A 22,272-nucleotide genomic window follows, 5' to 3' on the forward strand; every position below is an offset into this window, starting at 1 on the left:
TGATTTTGGTAATTGGCGACAGAAACCGACGCCAAGTAGTAACCCTGCTGCGAGATCTCTCCTATTGTCATAGCCGTGACAGCATAGCTGGCAGCCGCAGGAAGGGTATTATTTCAGAGTCCGGATCAGAAATTTGATGAGCCCTCCGCCTTTTGCTTAATGTCCAGAATGATAAAGGGATTCTGGGGTAAGACGATAGCCCCTTCAGCTGCCTATTACCATAAGGTGTCCGTTTAGAAAGCGGCGGGATTACGCTTTAATACCCCTTTTATCTTACACCCCTCCGACGGTAGGGTCTTCTTGCGTCCCTTGCTCACTGCTTGGGATCTAATGCCGTCCAGATTATGTTTGTCTCCTGCCTTTAACCAGGCATCCGATCCGGTGTAATTTATTTATACACACTCTACATCCCTTTTACCTTTCTCGGCAAGAGGCTTTGGAAGAGGAAGACTTAGGCTGTAGTCTAAGTAGTGCCTAGTCTTTTGTTTCCCGGGACGTGGTTAGATGGACATAAAAGGAATTTTTCGGGGTTTAAGTTTATGATTAAATTAATAAGTAGCAGTTATTTCATTTTAATCTTAAAATTATTATCAAGGCACCCTATTTTGCTTATAATTTACAAGGCACCGCAATTTTTACTAGGCATTTCATCGCGCCTTCAGGGTAAAGAAATATTGTCAAGAAACTCCCTCATGTAATTATTTTCTTCCTAAATGATAACATTTTATCCTCCCAATGGCGGGCACTAGTTATTATAGGCAATAGCGACTACTAAGGCCGAATGCAGTGGTCACTTTATTATGGAGGCACCTAATTAGGTGCATCGCCGTTGCCTCCTATGAACTGATAACTTCCATTCAAGCCTTCTTCGGGATTTGAACCAGGTCAATTTGGTACGGCATTCAGAGTCGCCAACCATTTTCCCGTCGGACTATTCTTAACACTTAATTGTATCATAGCATTCAACACCAGGGTGGCTGGGCTACTAGGTTCTACCCCAAGGCAAAACAATTTAAAATTTTGAAATGGATTACTCCGAAATAACTCAGACGATTAATGACGTCATTTTGTTGGGAAGAGATGCTCAAGCGGAAGCCGGGACAAAAATATGGAAACACCTTGTGAAATGCATGTTTGAAAAGAAAGACTGGTTTTATGAAATATGTAGGTGGCGCTGGCGTTTTTCACTACTGACGCCACCTATACAACTTCGTAAATGTGCTAAACAGTTCAGTTGTTGTCGGAGTACTGTTATGTGAGGTTGCCATTGCATTATGTCAGAGTTAACAGATTTTGAACGTGGGCAAACTGTTGGAGCACGTATGGTAGGTGCTTCCGTAAGCAAGGTAGCCGAGGGGTTTAGTGTTTCAAGAGGTACTGTATCGAAGATTTATTCCGCATATTTGAAAAGCGGAAAAACGTCATCTGCTAAATCACAGCGCGGGCGAAAGTGTGTCGTGAGTGATCGTGACAGACGATCATTAAGGGCAATTGTGACGAAAAATAGGAAGACCACAGCTGCAAAATTTACTGCTGAAATGAATGTTGTATTACCGAACCCTGTGAGTACCAAAACAATTAGAAGGGAGCTTCATAAACAGGGAACTGCTGGCCGTGCTGCAATTGAGAAGCCACTCCTCAGTGATGCTAATGCCCGTAACAGGAAAAGGTGGTGTTTAAGTCAGAAAGCCTGGACTATAGAGCAGTGGAAGCGAGTAATAGGGTCTGACGAGTCTTCTTTCACGTTGTTTCCCACTTCTGGCCGAGTTTACGTCTGGAGAACGCCATCTCAAGCCTATAATACACACTGCTTGTTGCCAAGAGTGAAACATGGCGGGGGTTCTGTTATGGTTTGGGGAGCCATATCGTGGTTCTCTGCTAGCCCCATGATAACTGTGTCAGGGCACGTGACTGCCAAGACTTATGTGAACAGTTTGGCCGATCGAGTTCATCCCATGGTACAAACTTTGTTCTCCGATAGTGATGGTGTCTTCCAAGACGACAAAGCCCCTGCTCACACAGCTCACATTGTCCAGGACTGGTTTTATGAGCACGAGGATGAGTTGCCCCATCTCCCCTGGTCACCACAGTCACCAGACCTGAATATTATCGAACCTTTGTGGTCTACATTGGAACGGAAAGTGCGTTCTCGTTATCCACCGCCAACATCGTTATCTGAACTTGCCACCGTTTTGCAGGAAGAATGGTATAATATTCCCTTGGCAAACATACAGGAACTGTATTTATCCATTCCGAGAAGACTGCAAGCTGTTTTGGATGCCGACGGGTTTCCTACACCATATTAAGCAAAGAAACATGTTTTTTTAAAGGTGTTTCCATATTTTTGTCCAACCCCTGTAATACAGATAAGCAAAAATGAAAGCCATCAAAGACTGTAAAGATTTCAGTAAGTGCTAATCAGATAGCCTCAAAATTTCATGAACATAAATTACACATTAGTACAACAAAATAACAGAAATTTACAAAGCAAAGCAGAGCACATAAGAAATACATATTTCAGGAACATACGATTATTTAATATGACCATGGGCCTTTTGCTGTTATCTGGATTATTATACTTCTAATTAACAAATTCTGATTGCAGGTCTTTCCGATGTTAATGAAAAGCTTTCGACAGATATTAATAATGTTTTTTCAATTGGACAATTATCAACTCTGCACGGATTCTTTTGCTGCATATATATCAGAGGGAGTCTGTAATTTGCCGAAGAACACAATCAGGGGTTGTCTGGAATTGCTTGCAATTTGCTTTACAGGAATTAGCCCAGACTGGACAGGAGTAACAAAGAATGAAAGCATATTGGATTTATAAATGGCATAACGTATCATGAACAGATTTCTATCTGTTGATATATGTTTTGATCTGCATTCTGTTTCGAGCAATTAAGGGTTAGAGTTTAACTTAACCCCCAAGAAACTTCTTAATAATAGAAAATAATGTGTGGTACCGATGGCAGAGAACTCATGGCTTAAGGTAAGGTCCCGCCTTCTTAGCAGGCCTTCGTAGTGTAATTGTCAACACGCTCGACACGTATTCGAAGAGGTCCGTGGTTCGAGTTCCGGCGAGGGCATTGCTCATTTTTCATCTCTCCTGCTTCGTAATAACCTAATATCTGTACAAGGTAAGGGACTTTCTCAAGCCATAGCAGAGTAATTCCATGAAACGTGAGATTTTTTGTAGGTTTCTTCGTCTTTTTTAATAAAATTGCCACCCTTTTTTTATTTTAATTTTTAGCTTCAAATTCTTTAGTCAGATTGTTTAGTTTTCTTCTAAGCAGGAGACGTAAAAAATATGCATTGCCCTTCTCGGGACTCGAACCCTGCACCTCTCGAATACCCTTCGAGTGTGCTTCCAGTTACACCACGAAGGTTTGGGAAAAGGAGGGAGAAAATACCTTATACACTCCCTCTTTTATAGGGCGACTGGGAGTGAGGGGACCCAATTGCCAAATCCTGGAGGAGAGGAAGAATTATCGTCCCCCCTTTTTTTTAGATCAGGTGCCACTTGCAGCGTCATTAAGTTTTTCTGAAGCAAGAAACGTGAGAAATGTGCGGTGCCCTCGTTGGGGCTCGAACCCTGGACCTCTCGAATACGCGTCGAATGTGCCTACCAGTTACAGCACGAAGACATGCGGAAAGGAGAAAGAAAATACTTACAAGGTTTCCAGTGCATCTATGTGATGTAAATGCTGGATGATTGTACTGACGAATGCATTGAATTATTACTTAATTTACTTTGCTCAGAAACAGTTTGATCCGACATTTAACACTTTGTGAGGAAGTCAGTATTCCCGGATCGAGGAATATCCTCTGTCTCCTTCCCGAAGGAAGGAGACATTAGGCTGAAGGCAATACGAGACATGGCGTCATAACTGTCGAGCAATTTGAAGTGCAGCATACTTATCAACAGCATTGTAATATGTTAAATATCATATTAGTAATTATAAGGCTAAACTAAATTGGAATTCATCTGAGCAGTAGCCTAACCTTCTCGGTTGTCAGAGAAATTTTTGTTAATATCAAAGTACTAAGTAAATAAAATAAAGAAATCAATTAAATAATTGATTTAAATTTCCTTCTTGAGATACAGATCTAAAACAATTAACAGAGGTAACCTACCACTCTTATTGGTACAGTGATCAGCAGCGTTGGCTGCCACATCGTTGGGCCTGCCTTCGAATCTCAAAGAAGGCTTTTATCTTTGTTAGTTTTCAGTCCCCTTGCAGTAAACATTGAACTCCATTTGGCTACTGGTTACAGCAAAACGTTCGCTGCAAAGACTGCATAACAGTCTTTGTCTGAAGACGATACTTATTCTAAATCTTGCAACAGTATGTAGCACTGACCAGTCATCTGAATCTGCAAAGAAATGCTTTACATATGGGGCACATTAGCGAATATTCAAACGAATTGCTACGTAAAACGTCTCTGTCTCATTCAAATTTTGAAAAAAAAAAACTATCATAACATAATTAGGACTTAAAGTACATCCATAAGATCCCACAGAAAAGAAAGATGAATCGCTTCACCAGATGCAGATGTCTCGAGAAGATTGCTTCAACCAGTTCACAATAGGAAATTTTCATGTTCTACGACGAGAATTGTTGCACAGTTTCTTAACGCTAACAGTTATGACCAACGAAAACATAATTCTGCTTTATCTTGTCGCGAAATACAGATCTAGAACACGCTTGGAAATTGCTGGACGTGGAACGAATACATGGGCCTCATTATAACTCGATATGTTGTTGTTACCATCTCATTTCTCTGACAATAATCAGATGGCATTCATCGTTGCAAGTTGTTAAATGCTCATGTCGTTGGCAAGACACTTAGGCGTCATATAGGTGATAGTCCGACTTAAGTTCAGTTCTGCCTCCAGTTTTGAGAGAGAGAGCTTCCAAGGAGGGACATGTCCGAGGGTCTCCCGCCCCTCTTTCCCTTTCAGCAACCTCTCAAAAGGTCTTTCGGCTTGTCGCATATTTAGATAGCTCCCATGCTGCACACACACCATAAATTTACAATCATCCATGCCTTCTCCGGAAATCGAAACCGGACAGTAAGTTTCACTAATCACATCCTGGTTGGGCAACATCTTTTCATGAAATACAAATCTAGAACACTCTTGGAAGTTGCTGGACGTCGAACGAATGCATAATATCTATGTAGTGCTCTGATCGTTGTAGTAGAACACGCAATCAAATAGTCTTAAATCATGTGAACAGGGAAAAGGGGTGGAACAAAGATTCCTTTTGAAGCTACTTGAGAATAGGTGATGTCAATGGGAAAGCGTTATGGATGTGCAGATTTATATACTCGATATGCTGCCGCTGGCATGCAGTCGGCTACATACAAGAGAAACTTCATAGTGTCATGAATGTAGCCAAACAAATTGCTGATATGGTCCATAAGCCAAGTGTCCTAAGCGGTCAGAAAAATCGAGGACTTACTCAAGGTTGAGTGAAGCAAGAACTGTGCTCACGGACATTATGCATGTGTAAACGTAGGGACTGGATTCTGGCATTAAATAATTTATTTATAAAAAGCTATCAATATAAAAAATATCAGGAAATTTTGAGACATCAAATTGCCATTCTGTGACATCAAATTGCCATTCATCAAATTCTGAATTCGGTGGATCTACTTTGATTGTAACAAGATAGCGATTTTCAATAAGATCTCATAGAATCGTGCACTCTATATTTTACCAATGCTTTCACTAAGATTCTAGCCGCAGATCTTCAATCTCGCCGGATGCGCAATGACTTATATCACGAGACGTCTGGGCTGCAGTTACTGGCTTCGTATTATACTTTGCTGTAGCGACTTTGGGGGCATAAAAATGGACTCGTTTCCTGCTGCCCAAAAGGGCAGCTTTTGCTGTTCCAGAGGATAGTAGCATGTGCCATTCGAGTAGATTTCGTGATGGTCAGAGACAGGTTTCAATGTGCGTGGTGTTCGTGGCTCCAGGTGTGGGGAGCCTAGGAAGTCGATGCTGCTGTGAGTTGTATAAGATAGAGTTCAAATTAAAAGGTCCATCGCCTGTGGATGGGGGAACCAAACGACATTGCGGCAAGTGAACTCTTCTAGTTCTCTTTCTTTGGAGCTTTTGACTAGACAACCCACCTTGCGCCTAATTCTGAATCCATGTAGTCCTCAGTCTATGTAGTGCTCTGATCGTTGTAGCAGAACACGCAATCAAATACGTCTTAAATCATGAGAACAGGGGAAAGGGGTGGAACAAGATTCCTTTTGAAGCCACTTGAGAATAGGTGATGTCAATGAGAAAGCGTTATGGATGAGCAGATTTAGAAATGCTAACGGAAGATGCTTCTTCAAGAAGCGCGCATTAGCGTTTCACAAAACATTTTTTGTCCATAAATGCTTTATGAAATGTTAATGTTTTATGAAAGGCATACATCAAACTAGCATCCAGAAGAAATACTGTCGTAGTATATTGCAAAAAGAAAACCCAAGGTGAGGTGACTGTATAATAGGTCGCTCGCTGTGCATAGATTTATCGTTTCCGAATTGTGAGAATAGTAATATTTTTAGGTAGATATTAACATTTCTATTAAATTTTTATATTATTTATTATTTTATATGATCTGAGGTTGAATGCTTTATTAAGTTTCTTTACAATTGTAATCCAATCTCATTCTGCATAGCATAATCACAATCACGCATGTACATTCCCCAAAAAAGGCAATTCTACTTTCATTACAACTAATGAAAAGCATAATGTTGATTCCTATACTTGCTAATATTATTTTCTTAATATATCCTTCTGAACACTAAGCTTAACTTAACTTTCAGATATATATCAAAATAATGCACCATTTATTATTTTGCCTTAAAACATGTTTCATTAAATTTGCATCAAAATACTTGATCACTTCATTATCTGTCTTTCATTTGTACTTCCTTGTACGAAGTAAAAAGGAAGTATTGTAACTGCGAAAAGTTTCAGGCAGCATATTTCAACGAAAATATCCATTTTGACCGCTTTCGAATGCAATTTAACGATGTTTTTGCGTGATATCTGTACGTAAGGACAGAATAAAATACTCTTTTCCTTCAAAAAAAATTATAAAACTGCTTTAAAATTAATTCTAAAGAGAATTTTTCGTGGCGTCTGTACGAACGTATGTACGTAAGTGCGTACGTACGTATCTCGCATAACTCAAAAACGAGTAGCCTCAGAACGTTGAAATTTTGCATATAGGACTGCTATAACATGTAGATGCGCACCTCTTATTTTGGTTGCAATCGGCCGCACCAAACGTATATAAATATATTTATATATATATCCACTCTGTTACCCGGCTCAGTGATCTCAGTTTCTTTACTCTTATATGTTTGTAAATTGTACATTTTTTGCTTTAAAAATGATTGAATTATGTTGTTTTTATCTTCCGGTTAAAGATTTTATGCCTTTAGTAAATCTGTGTGCAATATTTTTAGAATTATCAGCAATTTTAAAGTTGTTTAATTGCCGCTAAGCCTGTTTTTAATGGCGGCCATTGATGCTTACATTTGAAACAGGAGACTAGTGGATTTGTTGCCAATCTAGAGAAACTTAGCTTCGCAACAACAAAGATAACGCCTTCATTTATTATTGCCAATTAAATCATGCTTAATGCTTTCTGGAATTTTTTCGAGGAAATAAGTGTTTAAGATTTACTTCGTAATTTTTAATGCAGATATTTTGAGTTTTTATGTGTTTTTGGCCTTTTCGCGAAGTGAGAACTGAATTAATTGAATGAGAAATACTCAATCGTCTATGAAAAACTTTTCTTTTTTGTTTTGTTTGCTTAATTTCTTTTATACATCGTTCTAGATATATTCGAGTATTTGAATAGAACATGGGGCAACGATTAGATAATTAATTTGTGGAAACGTAAAAAATCAATCCTTGACATCCGCATATACTGCAGAGGAAAATTATTTTACTACATAAAAAATAAATAGATATATACTATGTAAAATATTTCGCTTACGACCAATCAAATATTATTTAAATTATATATGCGTTTATGCGATGCCTGGAATAAAATATCACAAGTTTAATTTCTCGCCTTCGCTTATTGACGTATATCACAAACATCAAAAACGCTAAAATTTAAGCACTATATCACTTAACACATTTACGTACCACTGGGGAAAAAAATCCGCGATGCTGTCGAAAAGACAGATTTGATTAACACATAAACATCCTTCGAAAAGACTGAATCTCTGAAATCTGTCTGTCTTGCTTCATATAAAAAACTCCCACTAACTGCACGGAGAGAGACTTTTTTTCCCTTTTCTTCTCCATTTTTCCTCCACTTCTGTCATCATTTTATCTCTTAAAACCACGTCATTTTTTATTTCAATTTTTTGTCCCTTTTTTTTATTTTTTCCCCACTATGACAAGGTTGATTCTCCAGTACTTGTCAGCGGATTTCTTTTTATATTTTTTTTCCTACTCCTCTCCGCATCCCATAAGTGCGCATTGAAGATGATGGCTCTCCAGTTTCTTCGTACCCCAAAGGAGGTGCAGTAAAAAATGACAAGTGTGGGTTGATAACGAGTTTGAGTATGCAGGATTGTTGAAGAATTTTTATACACACACATCTTAAGATTCTTTTTTCAACACATTAGTGCGTGATTTACATGTTGTTGCTTTCGCTAAGGTATTAGTTTAAACTCTTTTCTTTCAAACAGAGAGAGAGTTTAGTTCCACATTTTCTTTGGATGCAAACAGTGCTGGTTTAGTTTTTGAAAAATCTCAGTGCGAAATTCCTGCAATTTTTTTCCACTGGCTTTCGAAGATATAAAACATGATTCTTAGTTTTCACTTTGCTCTAATTTTGGGCATAGGAAACGGTCTACTATGTTAGGAAACGAAATTGTGTGTTAAATGCAAACACTCTTTTCTGTTAGAGAAATTCTCGTTATCGTAATGCGCAGAAGTCATGGCACCATTCATTTTAACAGTTTCAAAGTATTCTAACCTACAAGCAAACTTTAGAAATTAAAGACCGGGGGTAAAAACGATTTACGTCCATTGGACAACAACAACAACAACAGCAATATTGGCTTTCCTGGGGGCCTCGTGAGATTTAACCACATTAGAAGTCCCCTTCCCCTTTAGGACAAGTCACAGAGGGTCAACCTCCGCTAGTGCCCCTCCAGGAAAGAGGCTCACCACCTGGGATTCCTCAGGACGCACTGGTCGTTTGACTTGCTACCTGCCAGTCGCTTGGGCTGCCCGTCGCAGTGGGACCATGGAGGTAGGAAGTAACATGGAGTCGCCCTAAACAAGTTTCTCCCGTAACCTGCTCTGAAGCACCGGCGATCGCTACGTGGTGACCAAAACATTGGGTCATTTACCATTGAGTTCTATGGGATTTGACGCGTTCGGGTGTAAATATTTTGTAATTACGTCGCAAATATACACATAAATGTATATATTTTCGTTTTCTACAACACTTCAGAGTCCTAAGTATGTGAAAACAACATATTTTTAAACGACATTTCATTCTGAACGGAATTAAATGCTATACTTTTCACAGGACAGTTTTCTCAGAATGGTTTAATTTGAATGAAATATTTTCACAAGTTTTCGTTAATTACATTAGAAAAAAAAAATTAAAGCAATTCGATTTTATTCAGTTAAGGTACAAAAATTAAGATCAAAGTTTATTGTATTATTAATATTAAAATTATGCATTATTTCTTTTCTATTTATAGAGCTTCTTCCTAAAATACTTTCTTAAATATGACATGATTTTTTGGCTTCTTTTAAATCGAAAAATGTAAGTCAATTTATAATTAATGCTCTATTCGGTTCATTTTAAATTAGAGAATTATTAGGAATTAGCGAAATACTTTAAATAAGTATTTCGCTAATTCCTAACTAATTTAGGGTTCATATTCGGGTGGAGGAATACGTTATTCAAATTTTGATAGCTTTATGTACCCTTGTTTTTACGCGATGTTAGAAATATACATAAATTAATGCAGATTCTTCATTATTTAATTTATTTAAATATAATATTATTTGGTGGCAACAATTTGAAAAGTGATATAACACTTTTCATGATTCAAGGCAAAATGCCGTTTCGAGATTAATAGCCCTTCTGGGCTAATGCCTCTTTGGGCTAAAAATAGGAGAGAATAATTTTTTTTTTTTTTTTTTTTTTTTCATGTGACTAAATTCTTTTTTAGAAATTTCTTCTGTTAATATTAGGAATCGAAATATTCTCTGTCTTAATTGTCTGTTCCGCAAAAAAATTTCTATTTCAATCATTTTGTTTTTCAAGTGCTGAATCAGTTTTGCTTTTTCTTGATCTTTTTCCTGATCCCCCCTAACATATTAGTTTCTAGCTTAAATGCAAATACAAGCGTCTATTCTTCCGTCTCTGAATTTATTAAACGGCTCTAGATTGTTAGTCCAAAGGGGGCTTTGTTCCTGAAGGATTATTGTTTTCGTTTTGCGATTTTGCGTTGAATCACTATAAATGTCCGTTTCACTTTTCAAACTGTTGCCACCCAATGTTAGAGTCCTGCATTATATTTGAAGAAATTAAATCATGATAAATCTGCATAAATGCATGTCTATTTCTCGCATTGTGATAAAACAACGGTACATGCAGCCATCAAATTTTGAATGACGTTATCCTCCTACGAATATGAGTATGTGGAAGACCAAATTTGAAATTTGTTTTATTATCGATTTCATATTTTGTAAAACATTAACAAATTTTTGATTAACAAACTCAAGGATTTCAAAGCGAGCAATGGCAACACTCTACGGGGAGAAAAAACCTTTTTATCTCCAGCGCGCGGGACGGTGTATCGGAAAATTCTAAATATATGCTCATTTAATAATTATTTTGCGACATTGCTATTGAACTGAATTTTATGGTTTAAGTGCAAACATGATATTTAATAAATAAAGGTAACACACAAAACGCAAAACGTTTAAAAAAAAATGCTTCTTTGGACTTCATTTAAAATTTGAAACCTTTCAGTATTTTTTTTTTTTTTTTTTTTTTTTAATTTTTAGTTTTGTACATGTCGTGAAATTTTGTCACTTTTACACCAGGTATATTTTCTTTCTCTTTTTTAAAGCATAATGAGACTCTTTTCCCTTAAAGGAGTTAATAAATTCATTTGTTTTATTGGGCGCCCAGACGGTATAGTGGTTAGGGAAGGTAAACCGCTGAGCTGGCTTCCGACCCAGGTATAGATATATCCATGCAGAATTGGTTACCAACGCGGCAGGAGTCAACCACTAGCTACCAGACCGTAGCCCTCGGCAGGCCCGGCTGAGCAGACGACATTTATAATATGCAAAAAAGAGATATGCATGTGCATACAAGGCACCTGAAGAAGAGTACAACAAATATATATATGTGCATACAAGGCACTAGAAGAAGAGTACAATCAAAATATATGTATATACATATAAATACAAACTCATATACAGATATATACACACTTACATACATAAATATTCCGAAACAAATAAAAGTATACATACTGTCACTCATATTGATATATATATATATCCATACGTTATCATGATAGTTAAAGTTTACAAGAAACATGCCATTGAGGTACGCGTGATCCTTAGTATAAATTAGGTACCATAAATAAAAGATATAAACATGTACAGATACAGTACACGAACTTTATGTATGAGAACCTGGCACAGCATAAATACAAAATTACATATTGAACAATACATATCACATATACTCTGTTGCTGACATATTGAACTAGCTTATATAGACTTTTATGACTACTATCTTCCAGTGTCAGAAGAATAATTGCTAGTACAGTCGTCAATTATTGTTTTCAGTTTCCGCTGGGCAACTCTGTTACTTTGTAGATTCTGGAACCAGTCTGGCACTGCGGCAGCGAAGGGCCCGGGTTCGAATCCTGGAGAAGGCATGGATGTTTGTAAGTGTATAGTGTCTTTGTGGCATGGGGTACTCTAAATATATGGCGAGCCGAAAGACCTCTAGAGAGGTTGGTGGTAGGGGAATAAGGGTGTGAGATCCTCGGACCCGTCCCTTCCCCGGGATGTTATCCATCAAAATTGGGGGCGGAACTGAGCGAAGTCATACTGTCACCTGGATGGTGCTCAGGCTGTTGCCAACAGCAGGCGATTGCTACAATTTGTGACACGATTGATCTCCTTGCCACAATTTGTGGCAACAACAATTCTTTACCAACAACAGGCGCAATTTTGGGCTTGTTCTGATGTTACTGTCAGGCAAGTGAGATAAATCAGAACACAACATTATTTTAGAAATAGTTTCATCAGGAAGTGCATGTTTTCCTCTCCACTCTACGAATGCATTTCCACCGAGGCCAAAGTTTCGATGTACCTCTATTTTTTGTAATACCGTGGAATAAAGCAAAGTCATTTGCAGAAACTTGCTCATTGTTATATTACTCGTCTTGGAAACAACGCACTCAATAAGAATAAAGCGCATGGCGTGAAGATCCCTCATTTCCAAAACGAGATCATAGTCGCATCACAGGCAGAAGCAGTATAAGACTGGCGAGATAATAATTTTGGGTAATATATAAATTTTTAAGTTTATTAAAAGGTTTCTCACGCTAAACAGCTATCATTTATTGCTTGCGTGGCACGTCTTGCCGTCTTGTTGAAAACATTTATCTTCCGGATCCGTATAAAACAAAAGAAGCAAGAACTAGTTTATCATCGCTCTTAGTTCGGTCCTCAGTGGTTTCAGAAAAAACTGTCGGGCAGTGCATCTTTCCATGATTAATTACCAAAACGTACCGCATATGTCTGTTAAATCAGATGTTTAAAATATGTCCTAGGGTTGCCTGATAAAAACCACTTGAAATCCGCATGTTGAAAATAGAAACCTGATGTATTATCACCTATTTACAAGTTTCAAAGAGTGCCCATCTTCTATGCTACCTTTATATATCTTGATTCAGAAATCTCAGTTATAAGGGTTATAAATTTTTAATATCTTTCTTCTATTCCAGGCACACAGAGACATGGACATGAAGGCCGAAGGCTCACGAAATCCGACAATTCCTGTTGTGGATGGTGGAGCCATAACTAGGCCACCGACTGAGAGTGCCAACTGTGCAGCATGCCAGAAACCAATCAGAGAGCGGTATTTGTTAAAGGCTCTCGATCAGTTCTGGCATGAGGATTGCCTCAAGTGCGCCTGTTGCGACTGTCGTCTAGGAGAGGTAGGATCCACACTCTTCACCAAAGCCAACCTCATCCTTTGTAAGAGGGACTACCTCAGGTAAATTGTTTCACTAGGCATTCCTACTTATGTACAGTATAGAAGGAAGTTTAATTCTTCACGCTCCTTTGATTTCGCGTGTATGTGATCCAGTTTCGTTAAAAAGTCCTCCACGAAGGCATCCCCCTTACGCAAATAAGCCTGGAGTGTTTTTCCATAATCAAATAAACCAAACATTTGACTTAGTTGGGTATAGCAGATGTTTAACGCTGCAGTTTCATAGGAGCCTCTATGGCGACATACGGAACAAACTAGTCTGTGGTGTATTTAATTATGGCAAAGCACACTAGGGCTATTTGCCTGAGGGCATGGATGCCTTCGTGGAGGACTTTCTAAGGGAAACTAGCTCGTATACACGTTACACGTGGGGAAAACCACGAAAACACCCATGCAGCCAGCCCGTTCGCGGGATTCAAACCTCGGACCGAACTACCAGTGTTCAGCGACTTTACCGCTCCGCCGCTGGTGGGCCGAATCATCACTAGAATCGAACTTGAAATTTAAAAGCCTTGTTTTTTTTTTTTTTTTTTTTTTTTATCCTTTGACAACTGGACTACAGAAGAATCCTTTAGTAACGGTAACGCGCTGAATACGGTTAAGAGGTTTTTCCGGGTAACTGAGTATATATTTCTAAAACTTATTTGCTCACATTTTTTGATGCCATCTGTAGAAATTGCAGCGTGCGAAAGCCGCTGGTAGTGTGTTTGATTGGTCTGCCAGAATGAAATAAATCATAGCAAAAATTATACAGATTATTTCAAATAAAGACACATAACATGATTTTATATTTCAGGAAAACAAAATTAAGCAACATTTCAAAATTGCCAGATTTATAATCACGCCGGCTCAGACGGTATCGTTGTTAGGGGAGTCGACTGCGATATCAAAGGACGCGGGTTCGAATCCCGGAGAAGGCATGGTTGTTACTGTCCATCCGTTCATAGGAGGCAAAGGTGGCCCACCCATTAGATGCCTCCATGCCTCAAGAACTCTACCATTTCTGGCTTTAGTAGTGGCTTTAGTAGTGGGTAAAAAAAAAATATCTATAATCACATAAAATTTACGAATTTTTTTGTGTGATGGCATATAATTTCGAATGCCTGCCTACTTACAAGACTGTTCCCGCAGTTTCAGAAATTCGCTGGACATAAAATAAAGCATCCTAACACCGTGTACGGACATAGACGAACATTTTTCTTGAAATCTTACGAAAGTCTGCAGTTCTTTTTCAGCTTTCTTCCACCTAACGTTCTTGCTCTGCGTGTCGTCTTTGTTTCCTCGACTTCTCCTTTCCCAGTATATGTTCGATTGTTTCTTCGTCATCTTGTGAGAATGCAATGGGGAACATAATTGTCTACATTCGTCTCAGACTGCCCTTCTTCTTCATAAACACCATTTTTTCCCAAATATCTAAGTATCGAGGTGTCTGACGCGGACGCTGGAAAAGTTTTAAAATCAAGAGAATATTTGCCACTCGACTCGTCATCTACGAACATGATCTTATGCCAGAAATTTCACCAACAGCTAAGTAAAATAACATTCTTTATGTTTAAATAATATAAGTAATTATCACGCCCTTCAGTGTTAACTGTTTCTGGAAATCGTGGACACTACATTAAAAGTTCACACATAGACGCAAAAAACAAGATCGGTAGCCCTATAGAGTCTCGCTTTCTTTGGCATCATCAACTAACGAGTTCTAAAAAGATTGTAGAAGAATTATCCTCGGTTCTAATGACAACAGACAAAGCAAGAAGGATGTAAATGACTCTCACGGGATAATTTAAATACGCAGGCAGGCTCTGGTTCGTAGAAGCTGGCGGAATAAGCTTAGTGGCTAGAAACACTCTGGGAAGCACTTGGGGAACTTTTGAAAACAAAATTGCAATTTCCGTACCTTACTTATTTATCAGAGTTACTTTAAACTAACTCTTTTCTGTTTCCCAGAATCAAGCACTTTTTCTAGCAAGCTTGCCAAATCATCTGTGTACTATGAAATTTAAGGGAAGGAAAGATGATATAACAGTAATGTGTGTCCTTTGGTGACGAGCCACGGAATATTGCTCTGTCACATGCCCTTCTGCCAACACTAGAAATGTGCAGACATACTTTCGTAGAGATTGAACATAGGTATAATATTTCCTTGTGATATAGGAATAATGGAGGAAAGAAGGTTGAAACCACTGTCATTTACATGCACTTTTGAGACGCATAAAATATTCAGGAAGATTTTAAGCACCTTTTTTTAACAGCTTTTCAACAATAATTTTCTTCACTTTGTGACTAGAACTTTGTGACTTTGTGACTTTGTGACTAAGCCAAAGGACGAACTCCAGTGGAAGCTCGGAACAATTAAGACAGAAAAACAATTAAGATAGGTAATTTTCTGCAATAATTATCCAGTATCTAATTTTATCAGGCATCATTCTGTCTTTTAAGTAACTGCACTCATAAAATATCTGCAGATGTGCTTCATAATTTAACACAAAGTGTACCATTCACTTTTTGTTAGCGTAGAGGACTATAAAACACAAACAAGGAATAAAACAACGCAAAAACAATAGACTAGCGATATATTGCCTCTAAAGAAGTCATCCTTTATTGCTAATGTGTTTACGTGTACAAATATAAAAATAAAGGTAATATAAACAAAAACAAATCCAGGATCTAATTAGCGTTATCCTTAATTTACAATAGGGATTAAATTCCATCTTTTAAAAATCCGTTCTCTCATAAATCCCCATAACTCGGTATTGTTCCCGAACCTTTCCAAAACAATTAGCCTTTTAAAACATTAGTATTAATCTTAACAACAACTCAAACGTTTAAGGTGCAGGTAGTTAAGGGATTAGTTCAGCTTTAATTCGCCATAAATTAGTTACATAAAAACGTCCAATGTTGAAATATTTTAAATTGAATTTTATTAAAAGAGTTAAACACATTAGCTGTATTTGAGACCAGTTAATGGTTTTTGTGTATTTTAAAAGAAATATTAATTTGTAAAATCTATGTAAACGGCAATTAAAATTTTAATAGCCACAATACTTTAAAGGTTTTAAGGGGACTCATACACCTTAAAACCCATAAGATCTTCGAATATGTGACTGTTGCAAGAATTAGGATAACTTATTTATTTTAAAAGCAATTACTTCCAACTCTTTAGAGCTGACAACATAATATAGCTGCTTTCTGAAATAGTAATCTGAAAGTTTGTGTTGCCACAAATATTTTTATAATTTAATCCGCTTTGTGACAAAATTTTTCGTCAAGTTTCCACCTTGCGCGCGCAGTTTAAAACATTCTATTGCATAATTTAATTTCATATTTAATATATAGCTTTTATAACATTTGAAAACTGTTGTGAACCTAAAATTCTAAGAATTTCATGTTAATTTTTTATTTTATTTGGAGTTGAGTTTATAAAATGTATTTTATTAAAAAAATCTGTAATGTTTTCGTGCATAAATGTTTTTAATACTATAATATTCATCCAATTTTTGGTTCAGTTAGAAAATACTGCCCATATAAAGACTTCCATTGAATTTTAAGTATCTTATCCATTAGCCATTTTTAAAATATCATGCACGCAAGGTGGAAACATGACGAAAACTTTTGTCACAAAGCGGATTAAATTACAGAAATATTTGTGGCAACACAAACTTTCTGGTTACTATTTTCGAAAGCAGCTATATTATGTAGTCAGCTGTAAAAAGCTGGAAGTAATTGCTTTTAAAATAAATGAATTCTTGCAACAGTCCCATATTAGAAGATCATAAGGGGTTTAAGGTGTATGAGCCCCCTTAAGAGTATATATTTTTATCATTCCTTTATTAGAATAGGATCATAATATCAGTGCTACCTATTATCCTTGAGAGAAACAACGAAAGTTTCTCTAAAAGTAACTAATGAAATAACAATATTTAAACTCAGTGTAGTTCGAAGAGTTTATTAATAGTCCGCATTTGACACATTTCTGTTGCTCTTTGTAACCGAGAATACGATTCAAAAATAGTATTGTTGCGTGCGTACGGGTTCGTTATGAATTGAATGCACAAGTCCGATAAAAAATGAACAAAATTTATTATTATCACAACAAATAAAACAAAATGCTTAAATTTTCTCAGATAGTCGTACAGTATTACAATGTCTCACAGTAGTTATCTTTTAACTACTCAAACGTTCAACAGAACTTGATTCAAAACAGGTAGAGAAAGCTAATCCGCAAATTCGCTACAGCCAACAAGAGCAGTTTTTTAAACAAACTCTTAAAACAACTAACTGAATTGAAATGATTTTCTCCTTTTTATAAGCTTTTTAAATCATGCACAAGACTGTTCTAGCAATTTCTCGAAATTAAAAAGACATATTTATTTATTAAATGTTAAATGCACTTGGTCTTGTGTTATTAATTTTCCGGCTTAGCTTTCTTTTAATATTCGTCTCGCACTGCACTGCATGGGAAATAAAACAATTTTATTTATAATTCTACTAACGCTAGCTATTTAAATACCAAATCCGTAACAGTATTACGAATTGTAAAATCTTCTATGGCAACATTTACATCCTAACATACATTCTCATCTTTGTACAACTTTAATTAGCCGAGATATTAATTAAAAACCCTTTAAAATGCTAATTTTTGCCCTCATTTTTCTGAGCGTAAACAGTCTGGCACGCTGCAGAAACAAATCTCCTTTATCTCAGAAAGTGTTGCCACTGCTCGCTTTCAAATCGTAGAGCTTATTAATCAAAAATTTGTAAGTTTTACAAATATGAAATAAAAATATCATTGCCAAACATTAAACATATTATTATTATATAACGTCATATTCTGGCATTCAAGAAAGCAGGCGACTGTATGTGGCATAACTGTATGTCGAAAATGTTTTGTTAATGTCAGCATTTCAAATAAATACCTACTTTTTGCACCTTTTTACTTCCTTGTACAAAGTAAAAAGGAAGTATTGTAATCGTGAAAAGTTTCAGGCAGCATATTTCAACGAGAATATCCATTTTGACCGCTATCGAATGCAATTTAACGATATTTTTGCGTGATATTTGTACGTAAGGACAGAATAAAATACTCTTTTCCTCCAAAAAAATTATAAAACTGTTTAAAATTAATTCTGAAGATAATTTTTCGTGACGTCTGTACGAACGTATGTGCGTACGTACGTATCTCTCATAACTCAAAAACGAGTAGCCTCAGAACGTTGAAATTTTGTATATAGCACTGCAATAACATGTAGATGTGCACCTCGTATTTTGGTTGCAATCGGCCGCACCAAACATATATAAATATATTTATATATATATCCCCTCTGTTACACGGCTCAGTAAACTGAGTGTCTTTACTCTTATATGTTTGTAAATTGTACATTTTTTGCTTTAAAAATGATTGAATTATGTTGTTTTTATCTTCCGGTTAAGGATTTTATGCCTTTAGTAAATATTTGTGCAATATTTTTAGAATTATCAGCAATTTTAAAGTTGTTTAATTGTCGCTAAGCCTGTTTTTAATGGCGGGCATTGATGTTTACATTTGAAACAGGAGACTAGTGGATTTGTTGCCAATCTAGAGAAACTTAGCTTCGCAACAACAAAGATAACTCATTCATTTATTATTGCCAATTAAATCATGTTTAATTCTTTCTGGAATTTTTTCGAGGAAATAAGTGTTTGAGATTTACTTCGTAATTTTTAATATAGATATTTTGAGTTTTTATGTATTTTTGCCTTTTCGCGAAGTGAGAACTGAATTAATTGAATGAGAAATACTCAATCGTCTATGAAAAACTTTTTCTTTTTTGTTTTGTTTGCTTAATTTCTTTTATACATCATTCTAGCTTTATTATAGTATTTGAATAGAACATGTGGCAATGATTAGATAATTCTATTCTTTAAATGATATAAATTTTGTACATTATGAGTTATAATATGAACGAAATATATAAGTTAACTGTTATATAATTATTGGATTATATAACAGTTAACTTAGTTTCCGTTATATAATTATTATATAAGTTAACTGTTATATAATTATTAATACTCTTAAGTGAATCTAGCGCCAGAGTGTCGCTATGGTAAACAAATACTAGAGTGAATTTTAAAGAATGCATTTATTATATTGTGGTTTATGCGCTGTCGACGAAGTAGATTTAATTCAATCCAATAAGTTTAAAAAATCCAATAAGTTTAAATGAAATTCAAGAAAAAATGCGTATAATTTAATATTCCAATGCAAGGAAGTCATGTGGTGTACACATCAGATTTTTTGTTTCAGGTAATTAACATATGTTGTCGCAATTATTCTTTTATTGATATTGAGAAAATGTTGTTATATTACATTAAATTAAAATCATGACGTCTTGCGTACACGTATTAACGTGAAGTGTCCAAAATTTTGTTCCTGGTTTGGAAAAAAAAAAAAAAATTAGGAATTAATTCTTGCTTGGAAGAATGAACTGATTACATTCATACTGAAATGATTTTATACATTTGCTTTTCAGGGGTACATTGAACTTATAAATTTTGCTTTAGTCGCAGCTAACAACGTTGTGTACAGTACATTAAATTAATAGTTAATTTTATTTTCATTTTTTCAGTACATAAAACTTATAAATATTATCCGCTAGTAATTAAATACTCTTTGCAAAATAGAGTACAGCGTATTTAACTTAAAAACTGTAAAAATGTTAAACATCAGTTCGCAGCTAAATTTCACCGATTTTATATTTCATGAGCCAAAATAACTAATTATTCATTTATATTCTAGAACTCTGATTACATGTTCAGCTAATTGGTAGTCGTAAAACTAAATAATAAACGAATTACGTATACTGTTTGAACCTGTTTTTGCATGGGAAAAATGACATCATTCTACATAATTCCCTTTTTTGAATGAAAGAAATGGAATTTTTCATAAAAATTGAGTATTAATTTCTTGATTAAACCTTCAGTTTTTTTTTACTTTCCATTTAATCAATTGAAATGTTTCGTTTTAAAGAGAAATACCTTTTTTACTTTATTGATGATAGAAAAAGCTGAATTATTCTTCACTGCTTTGATTTCTAGATCAAAGATTAACTTTTTTAGGCAGATCTTAATATATTCCTTTTGGTATCCCTCTAACATGAAAAATATTTTACTCTTGTTTATGTTCCGCTTTTAAGTAAATGTTGTTTAGTATCAAAAAAAAAAAAAAAAAAAAAAAAAAAAATTAGTTATTTTTCATTTGTTTATGTATGTGAAAGATTAGAGATTAGATGTTGTTTAGTATAAGAAAGAATTTTTTTTTCCATTTATACATGTGGGAAAAGTTAGGAAAATTGTGCTGTTTAAGCTTTTAATGTTACAGAAATTATGAAGTATTTGTAATACTTTCTTTCAGCTAAATGGCTGTAATTATGACAGAACTTTACTCACAAAGAACAATCACATATATTTGTATTTTATTTAAAAGCATTTCAAGGAAAATTATATATGTTTGTATTCTATTTAAACATGCATTACTATGATGTATTTCTTAAAACATCAACAACAGAAATACAAATTAATTTTTTTTTTAATTTTCTCAATTTAACTAATTACTTGCTTATCATATGAAATTTAGGAAAAGGATGATGTTATTAACAAGAAATGGCGTAATAGTCCACAAAAACCTTTGATATGGTAAATTTAGCTTATACTAAATCACTAACAGATTCTTATTTGATTATGTGCATTGGAATATACTACATTATGTATAGTGATTCCCCTTTTTTGTTTGCGATGTTACATTGTACTGTAACCTTTTCGATTTTGTTTTCTATTAGGTAAGTTTTATGATTTATTTTATAAGCACTGTAGAGATATTAGGTTATTATGAAGCAGGAAACATGAAAAATGAGCAACGCTCTTGCCGGAAATTGAACCTGGACCTCTTGAATATGCGTCGAGTGTGCAACCTTACACCACCAACGCATGCAGAAAGGAAGGAGAAAATACCTTATAACATAGTCTGGTTTATGTAGACCCAGCAGTGAGTAATGTTCAGTCTAAGATTGTTTTTATTTCTTTATTAATCATTTATGGCAAAGCACAGAAGAGCTATGTATCTGAGGGTAGAAATATCTAATTAGATTTCTTTTAAGTTTCCCATATTACAGTTACACATCAGAAAAAAACCACGACAATGACCATGCAGGCTCGAGCACAGAGCCTTGTCTTCTCTACCACTGGTGAAGCCAAAAAAATTACTTACAGCTTCAGAACCATGAAATCTTTTGGCTTCTTCGTCCTCCGTATAGGCACAATCTTCCATTTCTAACAAGCAAAATGCAGCATAGCCTTTTATGTCTTAGGTGCAGTTACAAGGTCACAAATATAATGGATGCACCAAGAAGAACAGCTTTATATAAGGGCTGTTCAAATTAAAAGATACGAAACGACATTGTGGATATATCGAATTCTTTATTCACAAATAATCAGAGACTGAACACAGCTATCCCACTGTGTCACGAGTCAAAGAATTCCCTCTTCTTAGAATTCCTGTAGCGGTGACAGGGAGCAGTCCTCCACTGTGTCCTTCAGTTCGTCATCCGAGTTGAAGGGCTTCCCTTTGAGATGTCACTTCTCACCAGGTTGTTCACCTTGTCGATGAGTTCGGCCATGATTACAGTGTTTGCATGGCCTGGTCTCGGGTCATCACTTAAACACTCCAGGCCTTCACGAAATCTGGCACTCCACTTTGTCACTGACTTGTCGGATATACAGTCTTCCCTGGATACGACCATCAGTACGTCAATGAATATTGGCCTGTTTAAATCCTTCCACAGCCAGAAATTAAAAAACACCTCCTGCTCCTCAATCGTCGAATTTTTCAATGTCAATGTTGTGATGTCCCCACACGCACTGACTGCCTCATCAGTTGTATGGAGCACACAGCAGCCTTCTTCTCTTTTGCGCAATGTGCGGGCGC

The 22,272-nt window shown here is 35.9% G+C and overlaps 1 protein-coding gene across 2 annotated transcripts in view; it reads left to right on the top strand.

The window, feature by feature from the left end:
• The window catches only part of LOC118184528 (LIM domain only protein 3-like), a 428,883-nt gene that overhangs the window by 240,911 nt on the left and 165,700 nt on the right, over positions 1-22,272 (top strand). For both annotated transcript variants that reach the window (XM_085822807.1, XM_035354215.2), the window contains exon 3: positions 13,042-13,313. In XM_085822807.1, coding sequence (XP_085678933.1) covers positions 13,054-13,313 — 260 coding nt within the window. In that variant the 5' untranslated portion in view covers positions 13,042-13,053. The remainder of the gene's footprint in view (positions 1-13,041; positions 13,314-22,272) is intronic.

Source organism: Stegodyphus dumicola, chromosome 8, assembly GCF_044657685.1.
Source record: "Stegodyphus dumicola isolate Sdum_Otavi_A_Nest chromosome 8, ASM4465768v1".
NCBI classification, from domain to species: domain Eukaryota; kingdom Metazoa; phylum Arthropoda; class Arachnida; order Araneae; family Eresidae; genus Stegodyphus; species Stegodyphus dumicola.